An 18,979-nucleotide genomic window follows, 5' to 3' on the forward strand; every position below is an offset into this window, starting at 1 on the left:
ACATTTTTTAGGGATACTATTTACAAAAAGTAAGAATTCCCAAAAGCGATTGTATTTAGAATCAGCTTTTCTCGCAGAAGGGGTGTATCAGCTATATATTTTACACAAACTTAGAGAATTGGCATGTAGATGCGCGCTTCCTCTCGTGGATTTGACCTGATTTTGGCAAGCTGGCTAGAAAGATGCCCTAGAAGGAGAATAGCCCCATTGTTATTGTAGCACATTTAGGGAGCATTATGTTCCCTTATAATTTTTATTCGACATTTGATTCAATTTATGAGATACATCGTTCACAGCGAAATAGCCTGTAATCAGGAAAATTGCATTCTGTGTAGATATTCTTTCATGGTTTTTTACTGCTTTCGAATTCTGCTCAGCCCTTCCTGGCCCAATGCCCTCCTCCACGGTGCGAAATATTGTAAATTTAGCTCCCAGGTTAAAATGGTTGCCCGTTCTGTTGCAAAGCTAAGCCCATCACTTTCTTCAAACGTTAGACTTATCCAAAAAGAAATGCATTTGGACCAAATAATTGCGTCTACCGTGCTCGTTTATCGCAACTTTTGGACAACAGTTGTCACGTGAGGCCTGATTAGTATTAAAAACCAAACCAAAACGATCAAAGCTAGCTCCAATGAAATCTGTTTTGCAAAAGAAGTCGTACATTTTTTATAGATTCAGAGGAAAAACTAAAGAATCTCACCGATTTCTCCATAGGCTGTTTTCTAGCACCACAAATAATTTTGAAAGCCTTCTCAATTCCTTCTGCTGTTGACATGGCATCGCTCGATGAGTCGTATATCGTGTCTCTCAAAACCTGGCAAAGTTGGCAGGGGCGATTTTCTTTCGTCTTCATCTAAGAACAAACGTGAGATATCTGAAAAGCCGTGCGGTTGAGTGGCAGGCAGCGCAGGAAAAGATTTTTCTTCCTGGCAGCAAAATCAAAGTTACAAATTTCCTGCAAAACTTTGACAAAATTTTTTTCCAACTGCAAGTGATATCTCAAGTTTTTTAAAATTCCTTTAAGTTCAGTGTTCATGTTAGAATCACGCAGCGGATTTTTCACGCTAAAGGTTTCTTGCCAGAAAAAAAACAACTTCTGCAAGGCGCTGCCGGACATTTTCAAGCCCTGACTGGCAGACAACTGGAGTATAAATGTCAATCGAGCTAGAACTTGGAATCGGAAGACCCGAGACAAAATGTAGGGAAGCAATCGAAAGATCAGTGTCTTTTGCAAAAGTTCTCATCCAAGCTGTTTTGAAGGTGACTGATTTATTTTAAAAAATTGCTTATGGATGTCATATGATGATCGAGCAAATTGACGACAGAAGAAGCTCGAACGGTTTTTGGACTTTGCCTGCCACACAGAGACTCTTTTCCATTGAATCGATTTCTGAACATTTGTATTTAAATATTTTCAAAGGTAAACCTAAATGAAGTAGAGGTTCAATCAAATTAGCATTAAGTATGTATCTGCTCACGAAATGGAAAGTTTAGAAAACTACGCAAATCAAGCAGTATAGTTTAATCCATCTCTAAATAAGCGTGAACATCCAAGGCACATATTGGCCAAAAGTCCAAGGTTAGTCACGACTTTTTGAGACATGCCTCTGATCTATTTGAAAGGACAAAATAGGCTGGCACAAATTGCTGCCCCTAACTGTTTTAGATCAAGTTAATGTGATTAAATCAAGTTAAGGTGGTCTTCCATAGCTTCTTGGGCGCCATCAACATAGCCAATGTATTTAATGTATATAGAGTTTTAAAGTGATGCCGTCACAAGAACCTATTTATAAAATTTTTGAATTTGGATAATACTACCTGATATAGCATCATGTGGGATACCTCTAAATGGGGTATCAGTCATATGTGCTTTGCTCTGACCCTATAAGCACAGACTATTTCCCCCTTAAATCATTAAAGTCTTTCTTTAATTGCCTATATCCAATTTTTTTACATAATTGACTGGTTTTCGAAATTCATAAGTTCTTTATAGTGTTTTTCTAGGTAATGTGGTCAAAGGTCAAATATTGTAAAAAATTATGACATCATACTTAAGAACTATATCTGTACTAATAAAGAAGACTCCATACCAGCGTTTTGCTTTCCACAGCAGAAGCAGGAAGTGATGAAGGTTTTAAGATTCCATCGCAAAACTTCAGCTTGATGCAAATATCCCCGGGTGCAAGACCTTTCAAAACCAACTTGAATATTTCGTCCACATACCCAACTATTTTCTTGCACTGAAATGATAATATAGAAAAATCACAGAAAAAAATGAAAATTTGACAAAATAACTCTTATCACGTGACAATACGTGGTCGCTCCCATTTAACACTGTAGCCATCATTTTTTGAGAAACTTTTTAGCCTTTCGTGGCTTTTGGTTTTTAAATGGACCTTAATTTTCCCCACTGTTGCGCTTTTTTGGTGTTTTGAATGTATCTAGAAGGTGAACTTATCATCTTTTCCCTTCTTATATCACTCTATATGGTTTTATTACATTGTGTATATATTACACTGTATATCGGATTTACATTTAAGACATGGGATTTTGCGCCTTCCCCACATATAACAAGGGCAGGGGTGTTCCCTTTTGGCAAAAGAGCGTAAATGTGTGCGGGTTATAAACTTTTTTTATAAGAATCTACTCAATAACAACATTGAGGCTCAAACTCACTTAAATTAACAATTATTTAAGAATAATGCTCAAGCTTCAGGAAGAATACCTACTTTTAGTTGAGCCTCAAAATTCTCAAAGCTTTTGCCCAAAACCTTTGCATTCTTACAGGCACTTAACAAGTTTGGACAGGACAAAACGTGAAAAGTTAGTTTTCTTTAGTGGTTAATCAGCTGTGATTTTAATAACAAATCAAGAAATCCAGTAGAAAAACACCTACCTGTTGGACTTTCTTGCTAGACAGGCTTTCACACAAGTGGTTGACGGAGTCGATGATTTCACCTTCTGTTTTTTTAAACATCTTTATTCCTAACGATACGTATTGGACGACCAATTTACAGATTTTGCATGATTTTTCAGACCTCGGAAAATTAATCGCTGTGCCTTTGACATTGGTTTTGCAAGACTTTCGGCATGCGTGGCGTTTTGGTACTCCAGCCTTCAAAAGAACTTGAAGCTCTCTTGAATAGCTGACAATTTGTTTGCACTGTAAGACAAATTCAAATGATTAAAAAAGAAATCCTACCTTTCTTTTAAACAAGTCAATGGAAAAAAGGGATTATTCGTGACTTGGCCCACAAAAATAATCTCAGTCCTAGCGCCAGAGTCCTAACCTTATGTAAAAAGTCCCTTAGAATAATATATTTCTGGTATGAGATACGCAACGACTACATAAAGGGAAGGATGCAATAGAGTTCTTAAGTTATGACTTCGCTAAAGTCTATTTCTAAGATATTTGAATTTGGCTCTTATAACCTGAATAAGCATCATAAAATTCCTTTCAATGAACAGAATCAGTCAAATTTCATATGAATTGGCTGAAAATGATCACATGAGCAAAGGCTCTTCTCCATACCTACATACCCCGGACTCTTTTCATAGCTTTATGAACAACATGGGCTTAATGAACAGAGCAAAAACAACAGTAAACCGTCAGAAAACTTCAAATCTATCACTGGTCATATCTCATCAGATCTTTGACATATTTATATGACCTTGCTATTCAGAACTATATCATGGTGGTCTTTTTAGGATATGTAGTCAAAATTCAAAATTCTAAAAAAAGAATTTTGTTCACGTCATACTGGAGAATTTGATGACAGTTGATCAATTTGACATGCATTTTGTAGACAGTGCGAATTCTGAAAACCAAAAATGCAAACTGCTAGCATGTGCTGATTTAGCATGTTGGATTAAGGCCAGGGTCCAAGAATGCACAACTACTTGTGAATGTAAGTTGCGGATACGTGCGAATGGTTCGTGGACGCCAAAAGGGAACTGTCTATAGACACAATTATATGTTAATGGTTTTTATTGTTATTGAAAATCGTATTTAAACTCGTAGCCTTAGTAAAATAGGGCAGTTGGGTTCGAGGTCTCAAGGCTGAGCTGCTGATCGCCGTAGAATACTGAAAGATCAAGTTCGACCGAATATCAAGATTGTAAGTCTCTTTTATAAAGTTTACCTTTAGAAGTAACTAGGTTAACAGTACCATATTTTAGACGCCAAACCTTTTGTTTAGTGATAACACTGCAACGTTCAAAGCAACAGCCATCTAGCTTAAAGGCCTCTTTGAACACCCTGAATTCCAGGAATATCTTCAAAAGGTCTTTCTAACATGGAATTTCAACTTGAGTCTTGCTCCATGGTGGGGAGGAAATTATGAAAGATTGGTAGAAATGGCCAAAACCATCTTAAAGAAAATGTAAGGAAAATCCGCGTTGACATATGCAGACGCACGGCATACTAAACAACCGTCCTTTGACGTATCTTGGTGAGGGACTCGAAGAGGAAGCAATAACCCCAAACCACCTAATATTTGGACGGGCACTTCCAATGATGCCTGAAGTACCTGAAGACATTGTGAGAAAAGATAACGACACAGTAAAGCGCTTCAAGCATGTGGAGGCAGCGCTGGACAGGCTATGGCAGCGATGGAGCAAAGAATACTTGCTTGGACTTCGTGAACACCACAAGCCCAAAAAATTAGAAGATTCTGGAAACTATGATTTAAAACCTGGAGACATTGTCCTGATAGAAGACAACAGTGTTCATAGAGAGATATGGAGGAAGGCCATCGTCAGGAGACTGATAAAAGGTAGAGAAAATGTCGTCCGTGGGGTGGAGATAGGAGTGATCATAAGCGGGCATAAGAAGAGGTTAGAGAGAGCTCTACAGCATGTGTTCCCTCTGGAGATGCAGGCTGATGTTGTTGAGGAGACGAAGCGATCAGAACCATCAAAAGATCTTCGACGTTCCACAAGGGTATCATCCATGAATGCAAAAGCAAGGATCAGCATGATATCAGAAGGGCTCAATCAAAGTTCTCTAATTGACGAGGGAAGTGTGTGCTGAGTTAGCATGTTGGATTAAGGCCAGGGTCCGAGAATGCACAACTACTTGTGAATGTAAGTTGCGGATACGTGCGAATGGTTCGTGGACGCCAGAAGGGAACTGTCTGTAGACACAATTATATGTTAATGGTTTTTATTGTTATTGAAAATCGTATTTAAACTCGTAACCTTAGTAAAATAGGGCAGTTGGGTTCGAGGTCTCAAGGCTGAGCTGCTGATCGCCGTAGAATACTGAAAGATCAAGTTCGACCGAGTATCAAGATTGTAAGTCTCTTTTATAAAGTTTACCTTTAGAAGTAACTAGGTTAACAGTACGTTGCACATATTTCTTAGGCTATCTACCGTAACTAGTTCTTTAGTATCTATTGTAGGTTTAGGAATTGCCAATCCTTTGTAGGAATTATTTTCGTAATACATATTCGTATCGTTTAGGATATCTTAGGAACAACCCTCACTTAAGTATCGCATTAGTATACCATTGCTACACACCCCATAGTATTCAGTAATATTCTCTGTACTTGTTGTATACCACCGCTAGTGTTGCACAATCTCCCTTTTTACACAAGTTTTATACTAGTGTGCCTTGAGAAATTATATTATCCAGAAATTAAATTATATTCAGTACATTGTTGATAGATAAAAGTGATTTAAAGTTGTGTTGAATTAAATTCATTTGAGACATTAGAATTTATTAGATGTTAGGTTATGAATATTGTTGGGACATTACACATCTTTTTTGTTTGCAAATAGATATTGTTTATTTTCGTAATACTTTTCAAGCGAGAAATAGGTTTAGTTTTTAGGGATATTCTTTCGCTCTGTAATACAGTTCTCTTAGCGTTGTTATCGGTCAAAGTGTTAGCCCGGATTCCCGACAAGCAACGTGGCTTACTTGAAACACAGAAGATCTTTCTATTCTGTACTTATAGCTAGCAATTGTCTTTTCAATGCTTTACCAGTAATAAACGCCTTTGAAAGCATTGCAGTTTGAATATTCGCTTTGATCAATCAGCAAAAACTGGCAATCTAAGCACGTGAACATCTTCCAGCTGGTGTTTCAATTTTCACTGCAGCAACAAACAAGTCTTGTTAAATTTTTTATAAGAAAACACTTCTCGAGGAAACGCTTTTTACAACGTAAGAACCTACCCTCCCTCCAATGCAAAGTTAAAGGCATTTGCGCAACCAGCATGCTTAGCGGCAGCTGTCTTGAAAAATTTATCGTGTTTCGCATCTTAATGCAGTACGAAATTAAGACAGTTTTGAAAATATAGTCGCAAAGCATGTCGGTTGCCCAAGAGCCTTTAGAGGCGAAAACGATATGCATTAAAAGTTTTGTCTAATGTTAACAAAACAAAGCAGATTTTAGCAAATTGTTTCCCTTGCTGTTTTCCTGCTAAATTCTTTATTCCCTGCTTAATTTATTCATTCCTCCCAGAGTCCAGAAGACATAACATCTTCCATCGAGGTTAAAAGTTTTCCTCCATAATTTCTCTATCAGGTTGCCAGCTGTGTTTGGATAAGGAGGAAAGAAAAAGTTTGCTTTGGAACAATTGCCCACTGACCGTAATCCAGTCACAGCCAGGCCACAAAAGGGGAACTCCTGCCTATCAGATTAAGCCTGAAAAAACTTGCGCATGCGTTAATTTTTACGAGGCTAAGCATGCAGCTGTCGGGGAAATTTTAAAAAAGAATGAAAGTAGACAACTTTATTTGAGACGAAATGCCCCATGATAGTGAACAAATTCAATCATGTATCATAATTCGTTCATATCTGATTAATGAATGATAATTTGTCATGGCTAAGTTCGTCTAATGAAATCGAGGTTAAAAGGGAATTCTATTGTTGACTTAGACTTCAAAAACAACAAAGGAACCGACGAGAGTTACTCTTCTGCTTATTTCCTATTCTGTGGCCATCTGAGCGGGGATTTCAAAGCTGAAACATGCTTTCATGCATGGCTTGTAAAGATTTCAATAGTTCTATGCAAAGAAGCAAAAGAAAAGACATAGACATCATAGTCTTAACTATTCCCAATCAAAGGGGGGGTGGGGGGCTGTAGTAGCGCTATTCACAAAGCACCATGACACTCTAGATTCGCGAACTTATTTTCACAGGGCTGACCTCCATTTCATACAAATATCTGACACCTATTTCCAATTTCCTTGTCTTGAGCTTTGATACTTCTACTACAATAAATGCGAGTCATTTGATACTGAAAACGATTATCGTAGATAGCGAGTGTGTTAGGAGGATTATTAATGTCAGCGCCAGCCATTAGATTCTGGGAGAGGGGGAGGGGGGGGGTTGGGACAAAACAGGAACTCTTAAGCAACGTCATTTTTGCCACCAGAAAACGCCCTTTTACCAATAAGGACGCCCATTCAGCCTAAAGGGGACGCCCATGACAAACTTTTGGCTACGTAAAGCAGTTTTACAATGATAGGATTTCATTACAAAAAGTACTTTGCAAAAAATATTACCCCTCCCCAACATTTTCTCATCGAATTTAGACGTAGTAAAAAAATTGATCCTGCCGAGAACTGGAGCACAGAATAGGAATGACTATTCTATTCTGTGACTGGAGGGACATGTTTTCCCAGTCTCCTCCGTGGCGCAGGTACTGAGTACAAGTCAAATCTGATCTTTACTGATGTTATGGGTCGGGGTGTACCGCGAGGACAATCAAAGTGGTACCGTTTGCTAGAATCATTTTTAAGAAAATGGTACCATACCAATGGCTAGATCAATTTTTCAAAAAGGATGCTTGCAGCACATCTCCGGGTACCATAACTGTTTAAGACGCCCCGCCCCCTGTTGTTTCAACATTTTGACTCATTATTTGGGTTTGCAAAAGTGAAATCAACAGGCGAAGGAGAAACGGAGGTAAATATTTCTCTAAGTAAGTTATTTTAGATTTTATGAGTCTTTTCTAATTGTGCCACCAGGTTGCCACCGAAAGGCATCTATTCTTATGAAACAATGGGCACCAAACACCAAACCGCAAAGTTTCAAACCTGCACATTTGATAACAACCTGGATGAAGCGTCTTTTTAAAACGGCTACCTTTAAAACCAGAATACGGAATCCGGAATCCTAATTTTATGCTGATCAAATGAAATTTTATCAGAGTTAATTTCACGAGTGACGTAATAGAACTTGATTTCGCTAGGGGTTCTAATTTTAGCTTATTTGTATTACTCTCATTTGGTTGTCAATTGTCATGCTTCAATTTGGTATTTAAGTCTTTATGCGCTTCTTTGATGCCATTGGGAATAATAGAGATTGAAGGAGTTTTATGGTTTGAGCTTCTGCGCGAAAGTGTGGGTTCCTTGACTCAGATGGGTGTATTAAATTGCTTTAGGTCGGAATTATCGTGCTTACTTTGTATGCTGTTCTCTTCTCCCGTCCCTCCCTCCCCTTTAGATATTAAGCGTAGTGTGTTTCTTCAAATCCTTGTTTATTCTACTATATTAGGCTAAGGCCTGTTTAAATCATGGGATTCATTTGAAAGTTCTTGTTCTTTTTCATCAAGGGAAAACTAGGCTCTCAATTCAGCCATGTGTTCTCTTCCCCTTCCCATTCTTGGGTATCTAGGGTAGATGCCCAAACTAGATGCCTTCGAAAATAGACCCGAAATTAGAAATAATAGAAGAAAAATATTCTGGATGGAACTGATATCTACTAAAAGAGGTCAGCTTCAAAAATTGTCAGCATAAAAATAAATTCAATAAATTTTTTGATAATTAATTTTTATAATCCAATGGCAGAGGTTTTCAGGATACATTTTTTAATATAAAGATTTGTGCAAAGTTTGCAAGAAAATATAAACAGTTCTGTGGCAACCACTCTAAAAGTAAACAAAAGAAGCCCAAAAAGCTGCCGTAAACTTCCTTGTCGCTGTCTGACTTCGTGACAGACTCATTTGAAGACAGCAACTGAAGTGGATAATTTGCGGAAGAACGCCGTAGTATAATCAAAAGCGCATTAGACAGTTTATGTGTCCTTTTGGTGCGATGATGAAAGTCAACTGTGATCAACTAATGTCTTATCGGGGTGAAAACCCTTCTGATGTCAAGGGTCCTTTTTTATTTTAGTACATTAGGGCCCAGGCGCGCAACTACAGGGGGGTCCTAGGGGTCTAGACCCCTGCCCTTTTTCTCAAAAGGGGAAAGTGCCCTTTTTCTTGGAAAATTACTTGAATATTTTCGTTATCACGCTAAAAAGAATGGTCACAAATGACACATTCCGGCGATGTAATGGACCTCGCAGAAATACAGGTAAATGATTCAGTCAGACTTTCACATATTTGTTGGGTCGAACGTTATCATGTTGTAGTAATAGAGCCTACGTTGAAATCCCAACTCTACAGCGTGTTTTATGATGCGCTACGCATTGGTTTGAAGAAGAATGGTTCTGGGACTCAAGAACCTCTACGACCACTAGTAAAAAAGCTACAAGAAAGAAACCAACACATCTTTCAAGCCTGTCTCATGGTCCATAAAATTTACAGGGTCATAGAGGACTTTTGCATGGAACGAGCGATTGTAGAGGAACTTTCGCTGACTGGTTTTAGCAAGCAGTGAAGACGGAACAATAAGTTGACTGTTCCATTCCTTGTCAGTATAAAAACTGAGCTGAAGTCGCGACTTGCAGACAGAAACCAGCTGAACTCAAAATTTTAAAGAGGAAATTGACTTCGGATATGGAAGATGACGGGCTGCTTTTCAAAAGTGAGCTGGCCCTGGGAAAAGGAGATGACAGCAGGGTCGCCGAAAGGGGGTAAATTGCCCCTCTCGGGGCTTGAGGTTTAGGGGGCATCATAAAGCAATGAACTCTGTTTTAACATGGTATTAATCAAAGAAGTAAAAAATACACTTAAGTAAATCGTTATGAACGAATAAATAAATTCAAGCTCTTCGTAAGGGCGTGGTCACAATTTTTTTGCTCGCTTCGCTCGCAAGTGGCCTTGTCTTTTCAGTTCGCCCCTCAGGCTTCCAAAACCTCTCGGCGGCCCTGGATGGCAGACAGAAAGGGAAAGTCCGCTGAGATTGGAGAAACTAGACGAAGCCATGTAGATAGTTAACATGAAAAGGAATGAAATATAGACTCATGCACCACAACATTTCTCTATTGACCAGTTTTCTTTGTCTGGCGTACAATATTTACAGGTTTGCTAACAGCTCATATTTTCTGCGTATCCAAACAAATGCCCCGGTGGACCTTCGGCGTGCATGAAGTGCACCCTGGCGTATCTTCTGTTTCTAAACGTGAAAATATAAAGCAGGCTATAACTGAAAAAAGTTTTTTCTTAGTGCCCTTTTTGTGTCTTGGACCCCTGCCCTCTGAAATTCCTGGTTGCGTGCCTGTAGGGTCCTAGGTCTCAGGGTCTTAACGGTATGCCCTTAACGACATTGAACACCAAGCTATGAAGCTACACTTACTTCGTCACTGTCGCTGCTAATACCACTGTTTATGCACAACTTTTTTGCTTCTTCGGCAGGCAAAACGTCAGGGCCAGCTCGTTTGAGTTGATCTGTAAATGCCAAACAGTTCTGCAAGCACTTCTGTTCATTGTGTGTTTTTGCAAGGGCAGTCGCTAGGCAAAAAGCCATAAACCAAACAAGTGTCATCTTGAAAGTTGCTTATGTCTGTTGCCTCTGCACCACGTCCTGTTAGCTTGCCACCTTCTCTCATCCACTGCAATAACTGGTACTCTATTCTGTGGCAAAGCTCATTTAATTTTAGCCTGTGTCACAGACCAATGAAATTCTCAATTGAATCATGTGACCCGCTTATCTCATATTGTTCTTGCGGAGGAAGCTACTGAAAACAATGCGACTGTTAGCGAGGTCGTGTAGCGTTCAATTTAAGGTCAACCGGCAAAAAATGGTAGAAAAGAGAATTTTGCACCACCCAGTGCAGAATTTTTTCCTCTATAACATACTCAGAATCGCCAAAAATCGACAGTGGGGAAAAATTTTTATTGAGGTTTATATGATATACGAGGCCACATTTGATAATCAAGTACTTATAGCACAACTAAAGGCATCTGTTCAGAAAAGCAAAAAATTCGTTTTTCTTGTAAAATTGTAGATTTACGTAAGGAACAATTCTCCTATTCTAGGCCTGAAAAATAAATAAGAGGGCTAATAAAGGAAGAAGTCAGTTTTTTTCTTCTGATTTCTCTAAAAACATGGTAGACATGAAATTTTTCCTAACAAACTGGCGGAGAGGGTATAGCTCATTTACACCTGCAAATGGTGGAGATTTCAATCTTGAAAACTTTGGAAAATATAAACGTGCCAAACTAGACGAAAGTCAAGTAATTGATTCACTTAACCATTAGGGGCTACTCTATGCCTTCACCCTTATATATCCCAGGGCCTAAAATAAGAAAATTTTACAGATCCACATTTCTTTATTAAAATTTGGGCGTGGTACTTTGCTACGATTGGCAAAACGGGTGTGGCAATTAGAGAAATTGCCACTATAGTGCAAATAGCATGTTTTAATTGGGTAAAATCTTGAATGAAAGAAGTATAATAAACTGATTTTTTCAATATATGGATTGGGTTAATAAGAAAATTAGAAACATATAGTGATGTCTTAACTTGTGAGCAAAAAGTTATCGAAAGGAAACCATTTGACATGGTTTGTTTGGATCTCCGTCAAAGTTATTTTTCTTCCCTTTCTCTTTCGAAAATCCCCTTAAATCAGTTTAGTTTCCTAGACTTAGAGTTTTTGGTTTTTGGAACCATATCTTTGTAGCTGTTCACGGAACTCGAAACTTGCGATATTTATATATTTGTTAAATGTTTCTGGAGATATGCTGCTTTGCCAACCTGTTACTATCTTTTTGTAGTAGTTAGAATTAGGGTTTGCTGCGAGAAGGCGTGCCATTGTCTCGCCTGGTAGAATTCCTGGTAGACCAAATTTAAAATCTCTGTGTTCTTGGTCATTCATTTCTCAAATTTCAATGCACGGTTGAATGAAATCTTGCTAAATTTTTGCCCGGGGCAAAAGCTCAGTGAGGCCTTCAAAAGTCATTTTAATTGCATTGAGCCCATCCAATTCTATGTCATCAAATCTTTTCTTCAAAAAATCCGATTTTATAAAAACCAAAAACCTCGCTACGGATGGCTAATAATCTCTTCTCTCACTTACAGGGGCGCCTACACAAGGGAGGGCTAGAGGAGCAGCTGCCCCTCCTGCCCTCTTCGAAGAGGGGCAGAGGGGGGCAAAATGTGCCCTGAAATATGATGACCACTTTGACTACTCTCGTTATGTTAATATCTATTAGAAAATACTAGAAAGATGATAACACCAGCACAAAAATGCAGAAAATGAAAAGTTTTTCTGTGACAATGTCGGCCACAAAAGGAAAACATTTGCTTTTTTCTGTCCTTATTCTCAAACATAACGATTCAGAGAAGATTTCAATTACTATTAAAATACAAAACCGAGTTAGATGGAATAAAAATTTATCTTTGATCAAACAAGTTAAAGCATCCTGAAAAAGAACAAAAGCAGGTTCGCAGTCAAGAAGAACTGCTACTAAGAGGTTCGTGAGCGAAAACTTTAAAAACATTTTCTAACCTATTATTGGAAAAAAGTTGGGGAGGACTATAGTCCTTGTTATGAAACATTCCTAGTTGAATGTTCCTCCAAGCTACCACCGAGAGGCTTATTATCGTTCAACTGCTTTAGCCTTGAGAAGTTTCTTTCCAATGCTTCTCCAATTTAAAACACCTTAGCTGAATTGTTTTGCAACTTTTTCTGCAATCTACTGAAATTTACACAAATCCCAAAATACATTACGGGAAGGAAATCATAATCTCGATCTCGGTCTTTAGGCTCAGTGTTTTTTTAAGAAAGTCGTAGAAGCAAATTAACTTGACATGATGTCTTGAGATGAAGATGATACCGAATCCATCTTTCTTCAAAACTGTACGACAATATCATAAAGCGTAATGTACTGAAGCTTCGAGTTTTACAGTTTGTTAATTCTTTTTTACTGTCCATTGCTCATTTCTTATAGCAATTTACTGATAAAAAATGAGTGCAATACATAAGGCTGGGATTGGGCTTTCACTTTGCATTGAAAAAGATATTCCTAATTCTATCTTAGGCGTTTCGATTGGTATTTAATGCTGCACTGTTTACTATTAGAAAATGCACTATTTACAAATCCACACTGGCGTGCGGGGGGTATGGGGGGTGTCACGCCCCCCCCCAACTTGCAGAGACTTCGTCGGTAGATTCGCATCCAGTAACTTTTGTTGGTAGAGAGCTAACGTGTGTAGACATGACATAATATTGAATTATCAGGTTGTACTTCCAGCATTGTCAACACATTCAGTAATAATGACAAGAAGTAATCGATTGAATTTCTTTCCATGATTCACGGATTTTATAACCTAAATTTATCTTTTATCTTTCGATTCACAGTAACTTAGACACCACAGAAAACTGCCGGTGTCTTATTAACATCAACTGTTCAACACCCCCATGTCTATGGCCCTATTCGCACTGCAAATATGATAATGTTTGTCAAACCCGATATTCTCACGCCAATTAGGAAAACTTTTTCAAGATTGACAAAGTTTGTCAGACTTCTTGTTCGCATTAGGCAGTTTTCTGAGATGTTGTATTGTTATCTAACACGTTATCAGGTTGCCATTAAGAAATTGTATCTTTTTAAATTGTGATATGATTTCAAATAGCACCCTGGGCTTTTTTATTAGTGTTAACATAATTCTGGCATGTCCGTCGAGTCACCCGCTGGTTATCATAGAGTTTCACCAGATTGTGATGCTCCAGAGCTCTACGACGGAACCTTTGACCATTTAGTCGAAACGTTACAATTTGTCAGATTTCAGATTTTGCTGTTCGCACTCTACCAATTAAACTACTTCCTGACAAACCCTTGCCGCCTTTGAAGATAGAACAATAAGGGATTAGCATTGTCAGGTTTCTAGATGCAGTGCGAATAGGGCCTATATCCAGTTTTCTAAAAGGAAGATTGGAGAATCTGACCTTCTTTTGCGATCTCCAAAATTTGTCCAAGAATTGCGGCAAGCTCAAAATCTTTCTTCGGTTGCTCTTTGCTCCTGTAGTTTTTATCCTTCAAATATTAATGAGAACATTGAAAATCCGAATATGAATCAAGCATCCTTCGTTTGATTTTTCTCATTGAAATGATAAGAAATGTTACTAAAATTCATTAGAATCGCGAATCGCCCCAAATATCTTATCCACCCCTTGAATATATCTCAAAAAACTAGTAAGACAAGAATCGTATAAGTCGAATGTTCATCACACGCCTCTTTAGAAGGATCTTAGCTCAAGACCTAGTCCCTAAAGTTTCTAGTTCTGGATCTCTATAAATCAAATGCGGTACCATGACCTCTATAGTAGCTCCTTAATCTTAACTGCATATTTAGTGCCATGAAAAAAGCATAGACGGAAGAAAGACAAAAATTTCCGAGCTTTGCTTTTAAATGAAGCTAGAAAAGAGGGCCAAAAGAAAAAGAGAGTAGGAAAGAACATTAATTTGCGTAAAAGTACAATTTCAGTCAAGAAATACCTTTGCATAGAGAGGTATTTCTTGAATATCATCCAATAACCTGCCTTCACTTAGAATAAATGAAGACTATCGTCCAATTATTTGCCTTCTAATATATCTAAAGTGTTGAAAAGGAACATAATAAAGAGGCTTTTGGCTAAAAAACTAAAAGAGGAAATGAAAAATGAACAACATCTCCAAGCAGGATTAAGTATCACTGTAGAAACGATATTTGAACAATGAAAGAGAATGCCGATATGGAAAGCTCCTGGAAAAGACAAAGTGCAGGGCTACTGGATTAAAAGTCTTACCAACCTTCACGAGAAAATTGCTGAACATCTCAATAAGGTCCTGCTTAGAGAAGATGAGTGGATTACTTGCCTGCATGGATGACCTATGGTCGGACGGTTTTATGTCAAAAACAGCCTTCAAAAAGATATGCATCTGGACCAAATTATTGCGTCTACCGTGCTCGTTTATAGCAACTTTTGGACAAGAGTTGTCACTTGTCACGTGAGGCCTGATTAATATTAAAAAACAAACCAAGACGATCAAAGCCAGCTTCCATCAAATCTGTTTTGTTAAAGAAGTCGTAAATTTTTATAGATTTCTCCATGGGCTGTTCTCTAGCACCACAAATAATTTTTAAAGCCTTCTCAACTCTTTCTTCTGACGACATCGCTCGATGAGTCGTATATCGTAACCTGGCAAAGTTGGCAGGGGCGATTTTCTTTCGTCTTCATCTAAGAACAAACGTGAGATATCTGAAAAGCCGTAAGGTTGAGTGGCAGGCAGCGCAGAAAAAGATTTTTCTTCCTGGCAGCAAAATCAAAATTACAAATTTCCTGCAAAACTTTGACAAAATTTTCTGCAACTGCAAGTAATATCTCAAGTGTTTTAAAATTCTTTTAAATTCAGTATTCATGTTAAAATCACGCTAAAGGTTTCTTGCCAGAAAAAAACCAATTTCTGCAAGACGCTGCCGGACATTTTCAAACCCTGACTGGCAGACAACTGGAGTATAAATGTCAATCGAGCTAGAACTTGGAAGCATTTTATAACTGAATCGGAAGACCCGAGACAAAATGTAGGGAAGCAATCGAAAGATCAGTGTCTTTTGCAAAAGTTCTCATCCAAGCTATTTTGAAGGTGACTGAATGATTTATTTTAAAAAATTGCTTATGGATGTCATATGATGACCGAGCAAATTGACGAAAGAAGAAACTTGAACGATTTTTAGACTTTGCCTGCCACATAGAGACTCTTTTCCATTGAATCGAATTCTGATCAATTGTTTTTAAGTATTTTCAAAAGTAACCTAAATCAAAAAAAGAGGTACAAAAAATTCAACATTAAGCAAGTACTTGCTCACGAAATGGAAAGTTTAGAAACCTAAAGCGTGAACATCCAAGGCGTGAACGTATTGGCTAAAAGTTAATTGACTGATCGCTTAAGTCACGACTTTTTGAGACATGCCTCTGATCTATTTGAAAGGACAAAATAGGCTGGCACCAGCTGCTGCCCCTAACTGTTTTAGATCAAGTTAAGATGATTAAACCAAGTTAAGGTGGTCTTGCATAGCTTCTTGGGCGCCATCAACATAGCCAATGCATTTAATGTATATAGAGTTTTAAAATGATGCCGTCACAAGAACATATTTATAAAATTTTTGAATTTGGATAATACTACCTGATAAAGCATCCTGTGGGATACCTCTAAATGGGGTATCAGTCATATGTGCTTCGCTATGACCATATAAGCACAGACTATTTCCCCCTCCAATCATTTAAGTCTTTCTTTAATTGCCTATATCCAATTTTTTGACATATTTGACTGGTTTTCAAAATTCATAAGTTCTTTGTAGTGTTCTTCTAGGTAATGTGGTCAAAGGTCAAATATTCTGAAGAAGATTATGACGCCACAATTGAGAACTATCTACTAATACCTGCCGACCGGTGAGTTTGAGGCGTAACGTTTTCATCATTACTTCTTTCTATTATTGCTCTGCTCGGCAAATCGTCCGGTTCGTAGTTCAGTTGCGTCTTTCATTCGACCTTCATCTTTTTCCAAACTCATTAGCTATTTCCTTGCCTTGAGCTTTGATACTTCTACTACCATAAATGTGAGTTATTTGATACTCAAAACGATTATCGTAAATAGGGAGTGTCATAGGCCACGTCATTTCTGCCACCAGAAAACGCCCTTTTTCCAACAAGGACGCCCATTCAGCCTTAAGGGAACGCCCACGACTAACTTTTGGCTACGTAAAGCAGTTTTACAATGATAGGATTTCATTACAAAAAGTACTTTGCCAAAATTTTTCCCCTCCCCCAACATTTTCTCATCGAATTTAGACGTAATACAAAATTGATCCTGCCGAGAACTGGAGCACAGAATAGAAATGACTATTCTATTCTGTGACTGGAGGGCGTGTCCTCCCAGTCTCCTCCGTGGCGCAGGTACTGGGAACAAGTCAAATATAATCTTAAGTGACGTTATGGGTAGGTGTCTACCGCGGGCACATTCAAAATGGTACCGTTTGCTAGAATCATTTTAAGATAATGATACCATACCAATGGCTAGATCAATTTTTCAAAAAGGATGCTTGCAGCACATCTCCGGGTACCATAACTGTTGAAGACGCCCCGCCCCCTGTTGTTTCAACATTTCGACTCATTATTTGGGCTTAAAAAAGTGAAATCAACAGGCGAAGGAGAAACGTGTGGTGAACCGTTCTCATTAGTATTCTGTTTATATGCATTTTCACGTCCTCTTATTGTTCACACATAATTACCATTGTTATAACGCATTTTAAATACTCTTTGTTGTTTCTAATTGCACTGCACATTAACTGATATCCATGGAAACAGTTTAGTTGATGTTAGTTTGGTTATGGGGTGTGATAGTTGAGTTCGTAAGGATCAAGGAATGAAATTGAGTTAGAGAATTGAAAGATTTGTTTATTGATTAAATTCTCAAGCGGTGAGTTCGTTCCATTTATTTTATGTATAGAAATATCTTAAAGGGCCTCCATAATTGGTAACCACGACGTCTTCATTGCATTTGTTTACGTTTGATTTTATCCTTGCGCCATTGTTTACTTCACACACCAACATCATGTCTACTCCCGAAACTTCCTCTGAAACTCCTTCAACTTCCACTACGAACATCACTTCTGTTAGTCTCAAGCTACCTCCGTTCTGGCCTTCCAATCCTTCTATTTGGTTTGCACAAGTTGAGGCTCAGTTTCAGACACGCAATATTACATCTCAATCGACAAAATATCACCATGTCATTTCCATGCTTCCGCCAGAAGTTGCTCAAGAGATTCGCGACATATTACTTAATCCACCAACTTCTCAACAATATGACTACCTCAAGTCCGAGCTTATCAAGCGTACGTCTGTTTCGGAGCGAAAACGTCTTCATCAGTTACTAGTAGCAGAGGAGCTCGGTGATCGAAAACCCACCCAACTTCTTCGCAAAATGCGACAGCTTTTAGGCAATGCAGAGCTCGAGGAGCGTATTCTTCGTCAGTTGTTTCTCGAACGTTTACCGCCTAATGTTCAACCCATCTTGGTTTCCTCTGCTGATACAATTTCCCTAGATCAACTTGCCACTCTTGCTGATAAGATTTTAGACGTTACTTCATCGTCACCTTTGCTGTCCCCCCTTTCTGCCACAGCAACACCTTCAGTTTCAACAAGCGATTTACAAGAGCAAATTTCTCAACTAACCATTGCTGTACAGGCTTTACAATCTCAAGTTTCCTCTCGTGGTCGTTCTCCTTATCGTCGCTCCAGTTTTTCATCTGGTTCTCGTCGCCCCTCTCGCAGTTCAAGTCGATCTCGCCACCCCAATTCTGAATGTTGGTACCATTGGCGTTTTGGTGTTAATGCAAGAAAATGCCAGTCACCATGTTCTTTTCGCTCATCGTCTGTGGGAAACGGTCCCACCAGCGATTAGAGGCGGCCTCTTCGTCTGGTTCCTCCGCTCACAGTCGTCTTTTCTATGTTACTGACCGAAAGATTGGTACTCGTTTTCTTGTTGATACAGGTGCTGAAGTTAGTGTCCTTCCACCTTCTTCACAACAGCGTAAATTTCCATCAAAGATCACTCTTCAAGCTGTCAATCATACACCTATTGCAACTTATGGACAAATGTCAGTCACTTTAGATCTTGGTTTACGCCGTATTTTTCCATGGGTATTCATTCTCGCTGACGTGCCTCGTCCAATCCTTGGTGCCGATTTTTTAGCCAATTTTGGTCTAAAAGTGGATCTTCGTCACCACAAACTTCTTGACACAAACACTAACCTCACCATTCAAGGCCTTACAACCCCAGCCACTTCACCTTGTCCCATTTTTGCGATATCGACT

General features: G+C 38.6%; 3 protein-coding genes across 11 annotated transcripts in view; 2 read left to right on the plus strand and 1 right to left on the minus strand.

The window, feature by feature from the left end:
* LOC135696381 (uncharacterized) overlaps positions 1–10,781 on the minus strand; it is a 94,610-nt gene extending 83,829 nt beyond the window's left edge. For 5 of the 8 annotated variants that reach the window (XM_089112519.1, XM_089112518.1, XM_089112520.1 and 2 more), the window contains exons 1-4: positions 10,477–10,780; positions 2,897–3,163; positions 2,091–2,240; positions 701–853 (exon numbers count right to left, since the gene is read on the minus strand). In XM_089112519.1, the coding sequence (XP_088968645.1) occupies positions 701–853; positions 2,091–2,240; positions 2,897–3,163; positions 10,477–10,665 (759 nt within the window). In that variant the 5' untranslated portion in view covers positions 10,666–10,780. Of the gene's footprint in view, positions 1–700; positions 854–2,090; positions 2,241–2,896; positions 3,164–10,476 lie in introns of all 8 variants that reach the window. The other 3 variants (XM_089112517.1, XM_089112523.1, XM_089112522.1) reach the window with 2 other exon arrangements.
* LOC148958528 (uncharacterized) lies at positions 3,777–17,299 on the plus strand. 2 transcript variants are annotated; one of them, XM_089112527.1, is made up of 2 exons: positions 3,777–5,295; positions 16,465–17,299. In XM_089112527.1, the coding sequence occupies exon 1, from the start codon at positions 4,406–4,408 to the stop codon at positions 5,030–5,032; it is 627 nt and encodes a 208-aa protein (XP_088968653.1). In that variant the 5' UTR covers positions 3,777–4,405; the 3' UTR covers positions 5,033–5,295; positions 16,465–17,299. The 2 variants fall into 2 exon arrangements, with proteins under 2 accessions (XP_088968653.1, XP_088968652.1); XM_089112526.1 differs by lacking the exon at positions 16,465–17,299 and adding an exon at positions 6,533–6,869.
* LOC135696382 (TELO2-interacting protein 1 homolog) overlaps positions 10,909–18,979 on the plus strand; it is a 39,397-nt gene continuing 31,326 nt past the window's right edge. The window contains exon 1 of the mRNA XM_089112524.1: positions 10,909–16,555. The gene's annotated coding sequence lies outside the window, so the exon portion shown is untranslated. The remainder of the gene's footprint in view (positions 16,556–18,979) is intronic.

This window comes from Rhopilema esculentum, chromosome 14, assembly GCF_057945365.1.
Source record: "Rhopilema esculentum isolate cy_ngs chromosome 14, ASM5794536v1, whole genome shotgun sequence".
In the NCBI taxonomy this organism is placed as follows: domain Eukaryota; kingdom Metazoa; phylum Cnidaria; class Scyphozoa; order Rhizostomeae; family Rhizostomatidae; genus Rhopilema; species Rhopilema esculentum.

Bases quoted from the DNA above. Each gene is read 5' to 3' on its own strand.
- LOC148958528 (XM_089112527.1), top strand. From the start codon at position 4,406: ATGCAGACGCACGGCATACTAAACAACCGTCCTTTGACGTATCTTGGT.